General features: G+C 49.4%; 2 protein-coding genes, 1 non-coding gene and 1 pseudogene across 29 annotated transcripts in view; 3 read left to right on the top strand and 1 right to left on the bottom strand.

Moving 5' to 3' along the window:
* Nucleotides 1-8,370: 8,370 nt before the first annotated feature.
* LOC120972926 (U6 spliceosomal RNA) lies at nt 8,371-8,473 on the bottom strand. Its single transcript, XR_005767060.1, has one exon. It is a non-coding gene; the product is annotated as a U6 spliceosomal RNA (small nuclear RNA).
* Nucleotides 8,474-8,526: 53 nt separating this feature from the next.
* LOC109772937 (vacuolar protein sorting-associated protein 52 A) overlaps nt 8,527-19,158 on the top strand; it is a 28,334-nt gene continuing 17,702 nt past the window's right edge. For 9 of the 27 annotated variants that reach the window (XR_012205823.1, XR_012205821.1, XR_012205822.1 and 6 more), the window contains exons 1-7: nt 8,729-9,878; nt 13,113-13,200; nt 13,452-13,509; nt 13,953-14,048; nt 15,173-15,274; nt 18,427-18,510; nt 18,757-18,837. Coding sequence is in view for 24 of the 27 variants with exons in the window: in XM_073511498.1 (XP_073367599.1) it covers nt 9,869-9,878; nt 13,113-13,200; nt 13,452-13,509; nt 13,953-14,048; nt 15,173-15,274; nt 18,427-18,510; nt 18,757-18,837 (519 nt within the window). In the remaining 3 variants the exon portion in view is untranslated. Of the gene's footprint in view, nt 9,879-13,112; nt 13,201-13,451; nt 13,510-13,952; nt 14,049-15,172; nt 15,275-18,186; nt 18,294-18,426; nt 18,511-18,756; nt 18,838-19,158 lie in introns of those variants that run through there. The other 18 variants (XM_073511503.1, XM_020331641.4, XM_073511540.1 and 15 more) reach the window with 13 other exon arrangements.
* Nucleotides 9,044-9,700, top strand: LOC109772953 (F-box protein GID2). The gene has a single exon (XM_045234182.2). The coding sequence runs from the start codon at nt 9,044-9,046 to the stop codon at nt 9,698-9,700; it is 657 nt and encodes a 218-aa protein (XP_045090117.2).
* LOC141042681 (uncharacterized) lies at nt 15,772-16,894 on the top strand (annotated as a pseudogene).

Here is a 19,158-nt window from a genome sequence, read left to right as displayed (position 1 = left end):
GGAAGCTGGATATTGTGGAGGATGACATTGCATTGATCAACAGGTGTCTTGACGACTCACAAGGTGAGCATTCTTTACACCAATGTGCTTGTATTTTAAGCCTGACTCTAAAAAGAGTTTTATATGAAATGTGCATGAATGCAGATGGTGCCGCCGTCGTGGAGGCCCTTCGGGCGGAGCTAGCCCGGGCCAAGGAGCAGGCCCGGCTTAGTAAGCGGCTTCTGAAAAGGCATCGGTTGAGTTGAGAGTCGAACAAGCCGCACGGCGCCAAGACAAGGAGAAGATGTCTACCATGGCGCACAAGTTAAAGAATGCGGCTAGCCGCTGTGAACTTCTTGAGAAGGAAAATGAAGCCAAAACGGCTGAACTTGGCAAGGCCTTACGAGAGGCGAGAGAAGCGCGGTCTGAATCTAGAGCGGCCCGTGAGGAGATCCGGCAAGCTGGGGAGATTGCGGCTGGCAAGCCCTTTTTGCTACAGACTAAGTTCGGCGATCCAAACTATGCTCATCTTAACCAAGTATGGAGTTCTCCGGACAAATTTCTGGATTTACCGAAGAGTTCTTCCGATGCGGCGCAGTTTTACCACACGCAAGAGGGGTGTGCAACGGAGAAGCTTTTCTGGTCGCAATTCGGCAGGTCAAAGCGCCCTCTGTTGCTCAATGAACAGATGTCCCAGTGGGCCGAGCTTCATAGGATATCTGGCGACGCCATGAAGAACGTCATAATTCGGTTGTGGCCAAGTGAGCCTATCCCAAGTAGTTATTTTGGCCTGGTGCGGCGGCTTGTCGACGCGGTGCCACATATCGACGCTGTGAAGCGGTCGGCGTGCATTGAGGGTGCACGGATGGCCTTTGCCCGAGTCAAAATATTTTGGGGAAAGATGAAGGCCATCGATGTTGTGGCGAGGAGTCCACCTAAGGGCAAGGACCGTTATGGGCCGGAGCACTATTTTGAAGACGTCGTAGAGGCCGCCCGCTTGATAGAGGGGCAATGCTCGAAAGACATAATGTTCGAGTGATTTGTATAATGGTTGTAACAGACAACTTTATAGTTAATTTATTTATATTTTGCTCAAAAGCTTGAATTCCTCATGTGCGGCCGTTTTAGTATGATCTGAAAGTTTTCCAGTCGTCGGCTTCAGCCCCTCGTAGGAAGTACGGGAGTGTTCGGAAAAGCATTTAATCACTCTTTATCCAACGTCTTAGTCCATAAAGGAGGTGATAATGCGGCGAACCAGGCAATCGGACTATAGGGCGTTAACACTTTCACTTAACCATAGGAGTTTTATGGTGGGGCTACGACATAGCCCCTGGTATGTATATGGCGCATAGTTCCTTACATATGTTGATCTGGGAAAGATCCCTCATGTGACACGGAGAATCGCTAAAGATTCGAATAAGTCATCAAGTGGTTGACTAGCTCTCGCCGCATCATGACAGTCAGTTTTCGGCTTTCTCTACTGAGGTGCTCATCCGGTCTAGGCCAGGGCACAATCGCAGTAGTTCTCCCTTTACTACCCTAGCCAATAGAGCGGAACGTAGGGTAGCAAGCACAGGAGCCGGGCAACCCAACTATTGACCAAAGACAATGATTTGGAGCTGATGCATATAAGGCCAAACTTGCGACGCCGAAGTACGCTATAGAGTTGTTCGGACTTTTACTGGCGACTCACTTGTTCCCATACCGGGCCCCTGACGAATTATGCCGAGGTGCGTCTTGTAAAGCAGCCGTTACGGCCGGACTCCTTGCAGAGAGAGCATGGAAGATTGGTTCGGATGAAGTTTACTGGGAACGGAGCAATATGCCGATTATAAATGTATATAAAAAGTGAAAAACCACAACCCGGCTATTTGACATGCTCGGGGTTGGGAACGGAGGAAAAAAGGCATATTACAGGCTCAAAATAATGAGTGCGGTCTATAAAAGCTTGTTTTAGACCTCCTGTCGCACGTCTGCGCCGCCCGTCCTCGGGGAGGGGGAATCCTTAACGGAAGTGGCCCCTGAGGTGAGTGTACGGATCCGAACTCCGATAGAGTCCGATGTAGGTGTTGTCCTGATGGTCACCTGGTTTTAAGAGATAATAAAGAAAAGTAAGGAAAACGGATAAAAAACGTTACGGGAATGCTTGTAGGGTTGTCCGTATTGTGCTTCCGCCGATGCCCATGGTATCTTGAGCATAGTGATGTACGCGTGGTGTAAATCTTGCCAATATAGTGGGTGGATGGCGGAAGCCGAACTGCTATTTCCGTTCCGGGAGTGGTCGAACTTCGGAGGGAAACTGTTTCTGGCCCCTGGTGTTTGGCTGGCGAGCCGCTCTGTCGTCTTTATCGCCTGGTGGCCTCCTCCACTTGTCTTTGGCGTTAAGCTTGCCTGCCTGCTTGAAGACCCAACAGTTTCTGTTGGTATGATTAGCTGGCTTATCAGGGTGACCGTGAATCTAACAAGGTCAGTCCAATATCCTGTCAAGGGTGGATGGTCCATCCTGGTTTGCCTTTAGTGGCTTCTTCCGTTGACCGGGTTTCGGATTGTGAAATCCGGCGTTGACCACTGTGTCGCACGATCTTTCATTATTGTTGCGACTGTTGTGTTCGGCTCGTCGTGGCTTGCTGTTGCCGTCTCGGATTTCGGAAGTGCCCGGGTCACTGGCGTTGTTGCTTCTACGAGCAAGCCAGTTGTCTTCTCCCGCACAGAAGCGAGTCATTAGAGCGGTAAGGGCTGTCATGGATTTGGGTCCTTCCTGGCCGAGGTGACGCGCTAGCCATTCATCCCGGACGCTATGTTTGAAGGCCGCAAGGGCTTCCGCGTCCGGACAGTCGACAATTTGGTTCTTTTTGACTAAGAACCTAGTCCAGAGCTGCCTGGCTGACTCGCCGGGCTTCTGGACAATGTGACTCAAGTCATCGGCATCTGGTGGCCGGACATATGTTCCTTGGAAGTTGTCCCGAAAAGCGTCTTCCAGATCTTCCCAGTTGCCGATAGAATTTTCTGGCAAACTGTTTAGCCAGTACCGACTGGCCCTTTGAGCTTGAGAGGTAAGCATTTAATGGCATGAAGGTCGTCTCCGTGAGCCATGTGAATATGGAGGAGGTAATCCTCAATCCATACCGCAAGATCTGTTGTTCCATCATATGATTCGATGTTAATGGGTTTAAACCCGTCTGGGAATTCATGCTCCATTACCTCGTCAGTGAAGCAGAGGGGGTGTGCGGCTCCTCTATGTTGGGCCACACTATGAAGCACCTCCGGCGGGCTTCGTTTCCGGTGCTCGGATCGGGTATGGTTGGCTCTGTAGTGTCCGAATAGGTGACCGTCATCGTCGGTCGGGGTATATCTCCGTGATCTGTATATCGATCTTGTGCGCCCTGCTCTACCCTCCGGGTCTTGGTTGATGTCGCGAGTGTTCCCTCGAGTTGTTTTGTTCTTGATTTGACGGCCGGATGGGTTGGTATGTTGCTCTGCTTGGGCCGCTGCTTTGTCTGGACCGAACTGTGGCCGACCCACCGCATTGTTCGATGGTGTGGGCTCCAACGCCCTACCATCGTATTGAGGGAGCCACCTACCCTTGGGGTGGCTTTTGTCTGGGCTACTAAGGCCGTATGCTTCGGCGGCCAAGACCTCAGTCCATCTATCATTGAGCAAATCTTGGCTTGCTTGAAGCCGCAGCTGCTTCTTCCTTAGGTTCCTTGCAGTGGCTATAAGCCGGCGTTTGAAGCGCTCCTGCTCGAGAGGTTCCTTAGGCATGATAAAATCCTCGTTGCTGAGGATCTCCTCTTCCTCAGAGAGTGGGAGATAATTGCTGTCCTCCGAGTCTCCATATGTGGCCTGTTCATCAGGGCTGTCTTGCCCGCTTTCCTGTTCCTCCTGTTCGGATTCTGCTTTAACAGGGCCTTCATTGTCCGGAGTGTCGTCGGGTGTGTCTATCATACATACGTCATACCAGGAAGTGGCCATCCCGTGTCTAGCGGGTAGAAAGCTCTGGCCCTGCCCCTCATCGTCGTCCATACCGTCGATGTCTTCGGAGCGGGGGTCAGGCGTGTTGGTTGAGTCTTCAACGGTGGTTATGAAGTGGGTGGCGGGTGGGAAGCGAAATTCTCCATCATCCGCCGTAAGTTCGAACCGAACATAGTTCGGCGACGAGTCATCTGCCAGGGACATGTTTTTTAATGAGTTTAGCAGGTCGCCCATGGGCGAGTGTTGGAAGACATCTGCGGCGCTGAACTTGAAGATCGATAACCGATGGAGTTCGGTATCCGCGGGCTCGCAGGGTTCGGAACTTGACACCGGAGAGGAGTCCGGGGTTCCGTTGATGCAGATACCGTGCGAAGCGGAATCTGCGAGCGGCTCCAACGCTGCAGAATCGGTAGCCACCGCGATGGGTTTGAGCTTCCCATCTTTGGACGACTTGATGTGCTCTGGATCTAAGGCCAGAGTTGCTACATGAGCTCTCTCCTGGATGCGGCCCGGTGACAGGTTTAAGCCATGTTCATTGGGGCGACGGGGAGCGATTGCCGCGGTCTCGAATCCGCCGAAGATCAAGTCTTCATGGACGTCCGCAACGTAGTTCAAGCTTCCGAATCTGACCTGATGGCCAGGGGCGTAGCTGTCGACCTGCTCCAGATGGCCAAGCGAGTTGGCCCATAGTACGAAGCCGCCGAACACGAAGATTTGTCCGGGGAGAAAGGTTTCTCCCTGGACAACGTCATCACTGACGATCGAAGGAGCCATCGAGTCCTTTGCCGACGGCACAGTGGAACTCTCAATGAAAGCACCAATGTCGGTGTCAAAACCGGCGGATCTCGGGTAGGGGGTTCCGAACTGTGCGTCTAGGATCGATGGTAACAGGAGACGGGGGACACGATGTTTACCCAGGTTCGGGCCCTCTCTATGGAGGTAATACCCTACTTACTGCTTGATTGATCTTGATGAATATGAGTATTACAAGAGTTGATCTACCACGAGATTGTAATGGCTAAACCCTAAAAGTCTAGCCTATGTGAATATGGTAATGAGTATGTCCCTATCCGGACTACGCTCTCCGGTTTATATAGATACCGGAGAGATCTAGGGTTACATGAAGTCGGTTACATAAGGAAAAATCTTCATAATTAGTCGCCTAGCTTGCCTTCCACGCCAAGTAGAGTCCAATCCGGACACGGGTACAATCTTCGGCCTTCATGTCTTCACAGCCCATCAGTCCGGCCCAACGAATAACAGGCCGGACGCCCGAGGACCCCTTAGTACAGGACTCCCTCAGCGGCTGACAAGCTAGACTAGCTCTCCATCATTGGGGACTTGCCGCTGCCGAAGGCCGCCTACGTGTGCCCCAGGCTCACCACCACCAATAGCATCGTCGTGCAGGAGATTATCCCCAGTCCACGGGAAAAACAACATACATGTTTTATGGCTTTTCTGATATGTGGTTTGGGTTTTCCAATCCACCCAATCCTTCAGGGTCTCCTTCATTGTAATGCTTTCAGTTCCATCATCTTTGCCCGACTACGTCCTCCACGTGCCCCCCCTGCAAGGCATTTCTCTGTTGCAGGGTGCACCTTGGCCTGTGGTTCAAATAGTTTTGCATCAGTCTGAAAACGAACGTCAATGAGACGTGCGAATGCGGTGGCGCCAACATTAGCAAGATTGCGGGCGTCGACTGCCTGGAAGCCAATTTTATCGAAACGAATAAAAAACAGCAAGAGGAATGGTTCTACCTTCCCGACATGCCACTCCAGGACCCTCCTCGGACCGATACACCCTTTATGTTGACTCCTCCGAAGAAGCGATACTCCCGGAGGCCGAAGATCAGTGTGCAGTCGGAGTCCCCAGCGGTTACTAGGCCGGCCGAGAAGTTGGCCGGGCTTTCCAAGCAAGGGCATGACCCTGTTTCTCCAACTCTCTTGACTAGTGGTGAATGATTGCCGGCTTTGTGTTCTGTGAGGTGATGTCGCAACCGATATTCTTTCGATGGTTACTAGATCTGGTATCTAGCAGCGAATGACTATGACCCATTTTTAATGTATTTTTCAAGCTACGATGGACGGCGTACAATCGAACAAAGAAGACAACCAATATGGTTTTCAATGTAATTTTGATTGCAGCTCATTTTGTGCCTTCACGTCTTTCCATTATATCAGTGTCTTTTTTTGAAGTACTAGTACATACTATGGTACATTTGTGAGCGGAGATCTACTTTACACCTGCAGAATGTATGAGGCTAGTAAGAGCAACTCCAACGGGCCGACCCAAACGGACGGCGATTTCGTCCTTTTTTGTCCGTTTGGGTCGGCCGCCCGCCCCGCGTCCGCTCTATTTTAGATTTGGGTCAGCAACGCGTCCAACGCGTCGACCCAACGCGTCCGCTCTATTTTAGATGGCTCTCCATAAACACACGTCGTTCTCCATGACTTATCATTTGCACCGTCTGCAATTCGCACCTCTATATACCGTGCACATGAATCCAATACTGTCACTTGCAGATTCTCATCCCAAAAGAGGGCCAAACCCCCACTCAAACCATCACTTGATACACCCACGAAACCCTTCATTTGCAATCTCCATTTAAGCTTCTCCATCTTGCTTGAGGCTTGTCTAGTTTCAGAGAGAAAAACCAACCCCGGGGAATTGGCTTTGCAGAGGGCCAAAACCTCACGAACTGTCCGGCGCCCCCCCCGGCAGTTCCAAATTAGTGAACTCATTGTGTCCGGCGGTCCTCCTCGAGGGAGGCCGCCGATCTATCATCTGAGACTTCTTCAGAGCCAAGTTTGGCTCGCTTACTCCCGGAGCTGTTGGTAGGAGACTGAATCCCACCTCCATCTTCCCCATTACCAAGGGTTAGAGCGAGAACACCTCTTGAATATTTGGTGCTCCCTTTCCCATCAGCAGCCCCGCATCTTCCATAGCAAGCCGCTTCCTGGCCGATGGATCTACCTGCATGTCTGTATGCGGGGTTTTCGACGGGCTTGAGGCAGTATCCACTGTGTCAGGATCAACATACTGTTTTGACAAATTCATCCAGTTGGGCGTATGGTCAGGCTTTTGATCTCCGCCCTGATTGGGACCATCGGTCCGTGGTTAGTTCGGGCCATCAGCATATAACCAGGCTCCAAACTTCTTGCTATTCTCTTCATGAATTCTAGTACCACATTCTTTGAAATCATGGCCTATAATGCCACGGACACTGCAAAAGCAAGCCAATTTCTCATAGCGCACCAGGGAAACCTGACGCTCCTTGCCTCTTACAGTACTGACAAATTTGGTTAAGGGTTAACGCACGTTATGGCGAACCCTAATTCTCACATAGTCACCGCGAGTATTACCATTCAACCTCATCTCCAAAATTGGCATGAACACCATAGGAACCTCCTCTGCCTTGGTGAAGCCATCATACAGACACATCAGCACTAGGAAGTTCCTGAATAGCCAAGGACCTTGCTCGATCATCCGTTCCCAATCACCGAGGCAAGCGGCTTGAACAACGAACAGGTTGGGGCCAACTGGACGGAATCTCACCTGCTGAGCAGGATTCCACGCCGCCCGCATATCCTTGTAGAAGGCGGTCGGCTGAAAGGTTTTGTCCGTGTGAACCCTAGCTAGGGCTAGCCATCTGACACTTTCATTGATCTCGGGATCGTTGTCATCAATCACCAGATCGTCAAAGACTTCATCATCTAGGTTTAATTGCTCCATGAACTCGTCGAGATCAGATCTCATGGCGGCGCCGCTGCCGCCGCTCGTGCCTGACTGCGCATCTGCTGCCGTCTCCATCGCTGTGAGGCTTGGGAGGCCTCCCTCGACGTGGACGGGAAACCCTACATAGGGGGTGCGATGAGTTTTGGGTAAAGACTCGCCAGCGATCAGATCGTCAGAGAGGACAGGGAAACCCTAGCCGCCGCCACGCATCGAAGCTTCAACGACCGCAAAACTACATTTTGAGGAATATATACTATGATAATCTTGATTGGTTTAGGCGTTTAGCAGCAGTTATTTTTGTTTTGTTCTTAAGCAAGCTGTGGATACTACCGCGCTCGCAAATAGAATCACCGGAATCACATCATGGTTCGTTTTAAGGGTAGAAATTCAAGTCCTGTCAAACTGAAGTATACAACGACGCATCGAAGCTTCAACGACTGCAAGCCTCAACATGTGCCTATCCCAGCTACGTTCAAGTGAAAAACCTCAAAACAAATTTTGAGTGGAGGGCCAGTTTCGCAAGTGAAGCTCCAGCGACGGTGTACGCAGAACGCCAGGAAAAGGCAAAGAGATCATCACCCAAGAAAAGGACCTAGTTGTAAGCTCGGAAATAAGCGAGGGCGCGAAAGTAAGACTCGGGGGCTTATCTGCAAGGAACTCAGGGACCTGCGCGTGAAATGTAAAAAAAATTTGGACCATTTCTCGATTTGTGCGTGTCATCCTTGCGCAGGGGCTATGCTAATCTTCTCTGTATCGTTCCAATTTTATTGGATGTCCCCGAAGGGACGAGTCTGGCGGGCGCGACCGAGCTTATAAACCGTCTCTCTTCCGTTGGCCGATGTGGGACTAAACAACATCAGCGCTCCTTCCAGCCCCGCGTCCTCGCGTGGGCGCGCGGGCCGCATCCCCTCGCACGGCCCAGCTCGGCGGGCAGCCCAGCCCAGCCGGCCAGGCTGGCCGAGGACGAGGCCATCGTTCTGAGCAGCAGCGGCGGCCGCTTTCCTCAACACACACACACCATTATTTTCCTCTCCCTCCTCCTGACCACCCACCCACCTACCAGCCACCAAGGCGGCCGATCTCCCCTCACCGCCACCGCTACCGCCGACGCCGCAGCTCCGGCAGCCGTTCGTCTCGAGGTACGGACGAGCTTCCCCTCCCCTTCCCTTCCCTTCCCCCGGCGATCCTCCCAGCCAAATCCCTCCCGCTAGGGGACCTCGCACGCCGCTCTAGATCTAGATCCGCCCCGTCGTGCCCGCAGGCGTTCGATCCCTCCCTCCCTCGCTCGCCCGCCCGCGCAGCCAGGCAGCGGATCCGGCGAGGCGAGGCCCAAGTAGATCGATACCTCCGCCTCGCCATGAAGGGCCCTTCCGGTTCCTCGGGCGGCCGCGATCCGTGGGCGCCTCCTCCCGGTTCGGGTGGTGGTGGCGGCGGCGGATCCAGCCAGCCGGCCAAGAAGCAGCAGCGGACGGCGAGCTCGGGCCAGGCCGACGAGGCCTCCACCTCCTCCTCCTCCTCACAGCCCCCGCCACAGCAGCAGCAGCCTGCGCCGGATGGGGGAGATGTGCCGTACCTTGGGGAGGACCTGATGTTCGAGGTGCTGCGGCGGGCGGAGGCGCGGACGCTGGCCTCGGCGGCGTGCGTCAGCCGGGGCTGGCGGGCCCTCGCGCAGGACGAGCGGCTCTGGGAGGCGGCGTGCGTGCGCGAGTGGGCCGACCTTGGCTTCTCCGAGCAGCAGCTCCGCGCTGTCGTGCTCTCGCTCGGCGGCTTTCGCCGCCTGCACGCCATCTCCATCCGGCCCATCCAGCGGCGCCGTGCCGGTGTTCCTGCTGCGCCTGCTCAGGGAAGGGGAAGGCGGCAGCAGCCTCCTGCCAGGCTGGGCCGGGACCAGGTCCAGCTGTCGCTGTCGCTCTTCTCCATCGGCTTCTTTCAGAACATGCCTAATCAGCCCCCTCCTAAGAAGAAAGATGAGGGTGATGGCAGCGATAAGGGAGGAGGTGGGCGGTGCAGGTGATCCAATTGGCTTTGCCTAACAGCTAGTCTGCACAAGAGAGAGCATAAGAAGTTGGGCTGATTGATAAGAGACATGAAAGAGATGGGGTGGGACTGCAAGGTGGTCGGATTATGCTGTTCTAATATGGACAGGTGTATGGGTTCTGATAGGTCATAAATTCACCTGGAAATGTGGATAGGTGGTGTGTGGGTACTTATGGGTTGTTGGTTTAGTTGAAGAGAAATGGTGAATAAATAACTGATCGGATTCTGTCATGGGGTAAACTGCATTTCTCGTCTGATATATAAAAGCACAAAAGGAAGGAATTCTTCTCTCCAGTCTAACCCACCGCACCCAACTGAATCAACAGTCCACCGCATACTCAGCTGAATCAACAAAAATTACAGAAGAATCACCCAAGGCTGAACATAGTCGTAGACACAAGGTTTAAAACAGTTGGGACCCTAATTTTGTTCTGAAATAAAAAACGGTTTTTGGTAGCAGTAGTTCGTATATTACTAATGACAGTGGATCAACCGAATCGGGATAAACTGAGACCCACGAAGAGCGGAGATTTGGTCGGATTCGATCGTTGGCGGCAAGGAAAACGAACAAGAACCCAAACGGAGTTAGGGCATTCTCACCAACGAAAGGAATAGGCCAATCCAACGGCGGTGAGGGGGGAGGAGGGACTACCGGGAAGAGCTCCCTGGCGTTGCTAGTGGGAGGGAACTAGGAGCGGCTCGGGCGAAGAGGTCCTGGTGGCGAGAGAATTGGGGCGCACGAACAGGCGGGGAAGCCCGCCACGCGTGAGGCTCAGGACCTCGCCCTGCCCCCACGCTCCGGGTTCCTTGCTCCGCCGCGGAATCCACCCCGAGCGGCGCTGGGGGATCCAAGGAGCCCTCGCGCGACGATCCCGGCGAGACCCTGGTGAGCAAAATCGCGATTACCAGCTTCATTTCGCGATTAGCGCATTGTGCCGGGAGCAGGGCCGTGGCACTTTTCAGCGGGAAAACTTATAGCGTCTCAAAGATCTCTGGATCTGGCACTCTTTCTTTGGCATGGCTGGATCACACAATATCAACGTGCTTCAGCGCTCGCCGGTGTTTGCTAGGCTTGCCGAAGGCAACAACCCACCGGTGAACTTTACTGTCAACGGACACAACTACGACAAAGGATACTACCTGGGTGATGGTATCTATCCTTAGTGGACCACTATTGTCAAGACAATACCCAACCCTGTCGGAGAGAAGAGAAAAAGATTTGCCCAGAAGCAAGAGAGTGCCAGGAAGGATGTCGAGCGTGCCTTTGGTGTTTTGCAATCTTGATGGGGCATCGTTCGGTATCCTGCTAATACCTGGAGCACGCAGAAACTGTGGGAGGTGACGACTGCTTGTGTGATCATGCACAATATGATCGTAGAAGACGAGCGCCCGGAACATCAGTACGATCAAGAGTTTCAGTTTCAGGTGGGAATGTTGTGCCTGGGCATGGAGTAGCGGCAACATTTGAACAGCTCATCCAATTTCATGAAGACATGCGTGATTGGGAAACTCACGTGCAGCTGTGTGGGCTCATGTTGGCAACCAACAATATTTACATTAATTTGCATTCAAACATATTGTCAAATAACATAGTTTTACCGAATAAAAATATTATAATTTTACAAGCCGGATTCAAATAAAATGTTTCACATAGTTTTGCAAATGAATAAAAGAAGATGCATCTATTGGTTGCCAACATGAGCCCACATATGCTCAATCAAATCATTCTGCAGCTGCACGTGAGTTTCCCAATCACGCATGTCTTCATGAAATTGGGTGAACTGTTCAAATGTTGCCGCTACTCCATGCCCAGGAACAACATTCCCACCTGAAACGCCGGCCAATATTTACATTAATTTGCATTCAAACATATTGTCAAATAACATAGTTTTACCGAATAAAAATATTATAATTTTACAAGCCGGATTCAAACAAAAATGTTTCACATAGTTTTGCAAATGAATAAAAGAAGATACATCTATTGGTTGCCAACATGAGCCCACATATGCTCAATCAAATCATTCTGCAGCTGCACGTGAGTTTCCCAATCACGCATGTCTTCATGAAATTGGGTGAACTGTTCAAATGTTGCCGCTACTCCATGCCCAGGCACAACATTCCCACCTGAAACTGAAACTCTTGATCGTACTGATTTTCCGGGCGCTCGTCTTCTACGATCATATTGTGCATGATCACACAAGCAGTCATCACCTCCCACAGTTTCTGCGTGCTCCAGGTATTAGCAGGATACCGAACGATGCCCCATCAAGATTGCAAAACACCAAAGGCACGCTCAACATCCTTCCTGGCACTCTCTTGCTTCTGGGCAAATCTTTTTCTCTTCTCTCCGACAGGGTTGGGTATTGTCTTGACAATAGTGGTCCACTGAGGATAGATACCATCACCCAGGTAGTATCCTTTGTCGTGGTTGTGTCCGTTGACAGTAAAGTTTACCGGTGGGTTGTTGCCTTCGGCAAGCCTAGCAAACACCGGCGAGCGCTGAAGCACGTTGATATCGTGTGATCCAGCCATGCCAAAGAAAGAGTGCCAGATCCAGAGATCTTTGAGACGCTATAAGTTTTCCCGCTGAAAAGTGCCACGGCCCTGCTCCCGGCACAATGCGCTAATCGCGAAATAAAGCTGGTAATCGCGATTTTGCTCACCAGGGTCTCGCCGGGATCGTCGCGCGAGGGCTCCTTGGATCCCCCAGCGCCGCTCGGGGTGGATTCCGCGGCGGAGCGAGGAACCCGGAGCGTGGGGGCAGGGCGAGGTCCTGAGCCTCACGCGTGGCGGGCTTCCCCGCCTGTTCGTGCGCCCCAATTCTCTCGCCACCACGACCTCTTCGCCCGAGCCGCTCCTAGTTCCCTCCCACTAGCAACGCCAGGGAGCTCTTCCCGGTAGTCCCTCCTCCTCCCCCCTCCCCGCCGCTGGATTGGCCTATTCCTTTCGTTGGTGAGAATGCCCTAACTCCGTTTGGGTTCTTGTTCGTTTTCCTTGCCGCCAACGATCGAATCCGACCAAATCTCCGCTCTTCGTGGGTCTCAGTTTATCCCGATTCGGTTGATCCATTGTCATTAGTAATATACAAACTACTGCTACCAAGAGCCGTTTTTTATTTCAGAACAAAATTAGGGTCCCAACTGTTTTAAACCTTGTGTCTTCGACTATGTTCAGCCTTGGGTGATTCTTCTGTAATTTTTGTTGATTTAGCTGAGTATGCGGTGGACTGTTGATTCAGTTGAGTGCGGTGGGTTAGACTGGAAAGAAGAATTCCTTCTTTTTGTGCTTTTATATATCAGACGAGAAATGCAGTTTACCCCATGACAGAATCCGATCAGTTATTTATTCACCATTTCTTACAAGAACTAAAAGAAGGGTGATTATTGCAGGAACTAAAAACAGCTGCATGGCGGGGGTCCAGGAACGGCAATACGAAGAGTTCTTTGGTGGGTTTTACTTCGATGAAGATGCGTTAAGGTACTACCACCCTAGTAGCGTTGATGAAATATGTACTGTATCTCAAAGGCTTTGGGCTCCGTGGAGCTATGCCATTAGCTTACAATGCATGCTTGTAAGGAAAGTATAGGAGTAGGACACTATGATTTTTTCCTTGTTACCTTATCTAAACATATTTGCTGTAGTCGAGAGTGTTATATTGCTTGTTTGTGCGAGAGAAGATTACATTTTGCAGTCATGGAATCTTCATTGTTGGTTATTTGCTGGAACAGCAAGGATATATCACTGGATGGGCTGGACAAGGAACTTGAGGAGCACAAGAACTATGATGTGAGTCTAAAGCCCACCGATCCTCATTCTCCGTCTCCATATAACAATGGTCTGAATTAACTGTTCTTACCATTGGAGTGTTGCACTTTAACGACTTCTAGTTATTAATGACTGCACAATTTGCAACTTTGACCTGATGAAGTACCGATTGCATATTAATGGCGCAGTGTATGTAGCGTCTTTATTTGTTATTGATGGTTTTAACATGTATGCTATATTTTGGACCACCAAATGCCTGTTGTCCGATTTCCTTACCATTCCGAAAGATGTCCGCTGTTGTTTTTCCACAAAAAAAAGGAAAATCCTGAAATAATGAGACCTAGGCTATGCACCATTAATTAGCTTCCACCGCTACATACACTGCTCATGTTCTTAGAAGCACGATCTTTCTTTTTTCATATGATAATATCAAGGGTCATACGCTTCTTTGTGCTGTTTTCCAGGTGCTAATAAGTATTCTAACCAACGGTGAAAAACAGCGTGACATGGCAACCATGGTGGAAGGCAACCTAGGGCATATTGAACAGGATCTGATTCAAGTACGTGTTTGTGCAAGCTTCAGCCATGTCACCAATCTGCTAATAAAACTATACACACAGTTGCGGCACATGTGTGTCTTCCAAAGCGTTGGATATTAGAATATTGCATGGTACCACTGATTGTTTCTTTAGACGAGATATTCTGCATTTTCCTTGCTGGAGCTATATTCCATGGAAAGAGAAGGAATTTGAATGATTCAATGTTTATGGCTGCAAACTGAGGAGTTAGGACAGATATTATTTCTAATGATATGATTCTAGCCAGTTTTTCTTTGAGCAGAGCATGATTAAACTTGTTTTGAATCTTTGTTGTCCTGTTTGCTTGCTATATGGTACAAGCTAAATCTATATTTTTCCTAGCTTCATTTACCCACATATTGTTTTGAACTTTAAAACAATGGACTGCTGTCTCATCTGTTCAAAAGGACTCATCTACTGATGCTTGCTTTTCTCTTATGAATGACTCTTATGTTACTCAAGAACTCAATTCTAAGCTCTAGCAGGTAGACATGGACATAGCAAAAGTCACAAATCAGTAGTGATAGGAAGTTTTGTGCAACAAACCTAGGGAAGTAGGATTTACAATTAGTGCTAGTGCTTAGACATGGCATGCTTTTTTAGAAGTATTGATTCTGATACTTATAATGAGTCTGGGCCATGTGCTGTGACTTATATTTTGCTAACTATTATGTGGTTCCTATAATGTACTCCCTCCGGCCCTTTTTACTCCGCGTATTAGATTTGTGTCAAGTCAAACTTCGTAAAGTTTGACCAGATTTATATAAAAGAATATCAACGTCCACAATACCAAATATATATACTATGAAACTACATTTCATAATGAATGTAACAATACTGATTTGGCATTGTGAATGTTGATACTTTTTCTATAAGTTAGGTCAAAGTAGAGATACTTTGACTTTGGACAAAAATTATATGCAGACTAAAAAGGACCGGAGGGAGTATGAAATAACCAAGGGAAGGTCTCTTGCATAGTTTCTTAATCTTCAACATAGCTGTCCCGTGATGTTTTGCATAATTCAATCCATACGTTTCTAAACTTTTATGTACAAAATTGCATGGAAATATCTTGATCTTAAGAGGATCTTTCTTCATGTCTACAGGATTATATAAAAGATAATGACAGCCTAGTTCTGTTGCATGATCAGATTCATGACTGTGACATTGTTTTATCTCAAATAGGATCACTTCTTAGTGGATTTCAGGTATATTCTTGATTACCTGTCTAGTACATGTAGGGTCCTTATTTATTTGATAACCTTTCTGTTGCAGTAGGTTAGCTTTTTCTCCGAGGGAAAATATGTATGGAGTTGATGTTATAAGCAAAATGTTGAGATTTCATACATGTCAATATGTAAAGTGTGGGGATGTAGCTAGCATGGCGCGGCTGCTTATTTGAACGTTTAATTTTCAAATTTATTAAATTGATAGGCTGTATCCCCATTGAGGTGTGGAGAGGCCTCGGGGACATAGCGATAGCATGGCTAACCAAGATTTTCAACCTCATTTTTCGGGCAAACAATATGCCAGAAGAATGGAGACGGAGTATATTAGCACCAATCTTCAAGAACAAGGGGATGTTCAGAGTTGTACTAATTACCGTGAAATTAAGCTGATGAGCCATACAATGAAGCTATGTTTTTTTTTCTTCCCCCTTCGTCTCGCCCGCTCCGGCGAGTGGGGAGGCGAACCCTAGCGCCTCCACTCCCTACCTCCCTCACTCCCCTTCCCCTCCCTCGCCGCCGCCGGCACACACCGCCGGGCTTTGCCCGGCCGGCGTCGGTGGCGGCGGGGCTCCTTCCCCTTCCTCGCGGTGGGCTGGCGCGGGATAGCAACACCGGGCGGAGGTGCGCGGCTCTGCAGGGCGGCGTGGCTCGTCGGCGGGGGTGTGGGCGGCTGCACGTCGGGGTGCGGCGGGGCGTGCCCGCGTGAGGTGGCGGCGGTGGATGTCCCCAGCCCAGGTCTGGCTCGGCGACTTCTCTGCCCGGACAGCAGCACCTCCTCGAAAGGTTTTAGACTTAGTAGAACTAAAACCGAGTACATGAGGTGCGGTTTCAGTACTATTAGACACGAGGAGGTGGAGGTTGGCCTTGATGGGCAGGTGGTGCCTCAGAAGGACACCTTTCGATATTTGGGGTCAATGCTGTAGAAGGATGGGGATATCGATGAAGATGTGAACCATCGAATCAAAGCCGGATGGATGAAGTGGCGCCAAGCTTCTGGCATTCTCTATGACAAAAGAGTGCCACAAAAGCTAAAAGGCAAGTTCTATAGGACGACGATTCGACCCGCAATGTTGTATGGCGCTGAGTGTTGGCCGACTAAAAGGCGACATGTTCAACAGTTAGGTGTGGCGGAGATGCGCATGTTGAGATGGATGTGTGGCTACACAAGGAAGGACCGAGTCTAGAATGATGAGATACGAGAAAGAGTTGGGGTAGCACCGATTGAAGAGAAGCTTGTCCAACATCGTCTGAGATGGTTTGGGCATATTCAGCGTAGGCCTCCAGAAGCTCCAGTGCATAACGGACGGCTAAAGCGTGCGGATAATGTCAAAAGAGGTCGGGGTAGACCGAACTTGACATGCGAGGAGTCCGTAAAGAGAGATCTGAAGGACTGGAGTATCACCAAAGAACTAGCCATAGACAGGGGTGCGTGGAAACTTGCTGCTATCCATGTGCCAGAACCATGAGTTAGTCGCGAGATCTTATGGGTATTACAGTTACCTCTAGCCTACCCCAACTTGTTTGGGACTAAAGGCTTTGTTGTTGTTGTTGTAGTATTAAACTTATAGGCTGTCAGAATTTATTTTGTCATACACGAGACCTTTTACGTGTCAAAGTAGCCCACTGCCCACCTGAACTCTATGTTGCTTAGGTAGGGCAGGCCCAGTGTTGCAATTCAGTACTACAAGGATTGAGTGTGTGTGTGCATGGGTGGGGTAGGGGGTACAAATGAAGAAATATGAGAGATAGAGAAGAATGCATAGTACAATATGAATATCAATGCAGTCTCAGATTCATTTTTCTGCCCATGATTCATCATGCTTTGAACCCATGCTGTCACATGGTGTCTGATTGGCAATACATTGGCTCAGTATATTGATTGATGCTCAACAATTGTGGTTATCATTGTCCGTCATGCCTTTTAGATTGCTGGTCCGTGGCCTTGCCACGCTGCACGACTTACAACCAAGCCTTCTGCGGTCTGGTTGCCACTCATTCAATGCCTCATGGTAAAGAGAGGAAAAGGGAAAACAATGATAGATAAAGAGGAGGTCCAAGGGGAGGGAGTGCATCTAGAACTCGCTAATCCAGTGTTAGGCATATGATTGCCCATTCTAATGAACCTTCTTGCCATCACTCCCACTTATATATTGCAGCAAATGGTTGTGGTTGCGTCGCCTACCATATTTGTGGGATCTGAGAAGTTCATTCTTTCATGGTCCTTTGCCATTATACGAGGCTTACCGGCTTTCATGCACTCTTTGCCATCTAGTTGCCACTCTTTCAGTGCCTCTGGAGTTGGGAGCAGAGATCGCTGAACTCTGAACGAGCAATCACTAGTGGAAGAAGACTAGATGTGGGGAATCCTGTTAACCTGGCTTTGGGTTGGTACTTGATCGGACAATGCAGGACAAATGGGGTGTCATTGCCATACTACTAGCCGATCAATTAGACCATAACCGTCGTAAGCTCACAGAGCACTGAAGTTTGAAAGCCTGAGAAAGTGAGAGTGCTTGTTATGGATGTGGGACTAGTGAGGCAGCGCTAGGCAAGGCGAGTATCACACAATAACTGTTGCCATCTGTCAGCACTGCCCCTGATCCGACTGTTGAAGTGTATATGTGGATTGCCTAACCCTTTCCATCAGTTCGGACTTTTGGTTGCGTTGGCTAGTGCATGAAGCTTAACTTGGTATCAGGGCCTAAGGTCTTGAGTTCAAGTCCTGGCTTTCGCAGTTTATCCAAAAAATTGCTGTTGCCCCCTCTATGTCCACGTATAGGCCGGTGTTGAAGTGTATATGTGAATTGCCTAGCCCTTTCCATCAGTTCGGACTTTTGGTTGCGTTGGCTAGTGCATGAAGCTTAACACCGACATCCTTGCCCTCACCACAGGTGTTGGCTTGCAACAGCGTCTGGAGGGGGAGGAATCCTTGCATCAACAAAGTTGACCTGAAATGGAGAGGGTTGGTGAGGCTTGGGTGGCCATACCTGACGGGGAAGTGTGTGCTCCCTAAAACTTTTAGTTTTGTGATACAATTTGCAAATAGATGTCCAACAGTAGCTGCCAGCTTCCCACACAACCAGCTTGTGACCATAATCATATTATTGAAATTACGTGTTGTTGCATGTCAGGTTCACATTCGTTCTTTAAGCTCGGAACTTAGAAGTCTCCACGAGAAATCCTTGGACTTGGGTGTGAGGCTGAAGAACCGGAAGGTAAGGACAATCCTGTTAGGCTTTTACTGAGACTCTGCGATAATCACATATAGGTACATAAATTCTTCACTTTAACAAAATACTTTACGAGTAACAAGAGTTACTTGGAGGTTTAGTTTTCGCGTGATACAAAATTGAATGGTAAAATATTAATTGGCAGCAGTAGCATATTTGATGTACTCATAATGTTTACTTTAGTGGTTCAGTAAATATTAATGGGCTGATACGGGAGCTTATGCTGTACAGTTGGCTGAGACAAAGCTTGCAGCATTTGTCGAAGAAATTGTCGCTCCTCCTGGTTTGGTGAATGCTATAATTGATGGAGAGGTAAGCATCTAACAACAACTTTGCAATTTGATGCGGGGGTTTTCCAGTATGATACTCTCCGTCCTATAATGTAAGACGTTTTTTGACACTACACTAGTGTAAGAAAACATCTTACATTATGGGACGCGGAGGGAGTAGGTTACTTTTGAGTTCTTCTGTTCCACACTGCAAGTCTTGACGGTTTTAGTAGCTATGAGCCAGTGACTTCAATGTTTTCTCTTCATGCACATCAACACATGTAGATGAAAGTATATGTGTGCATCAGTGCATGTGATAAACAGTTGCTGTACTATTTACTCTGTATGTTAATGTGCTGTCTAA

Source organism: Aegilops tauschii, chromosome 1 (genome assembly GCF_002575655.3).
Source record: "Aegilops tauschii subsp. strangulata cultivar AL8/78 chromosome 1, Aet v6.0, whole genome shotgun sequence".
Taxonomy (NCBI): domain Eukaryota; kingdom Viridiplantae; phylum Streptophyta; class Magnoliopsida; order Poales; family Poaceae; genus Aegilops; species Aegilops tauschii.
This window is presented reverse-complemented; position numbering and strand designations above follow the sequence as displayed.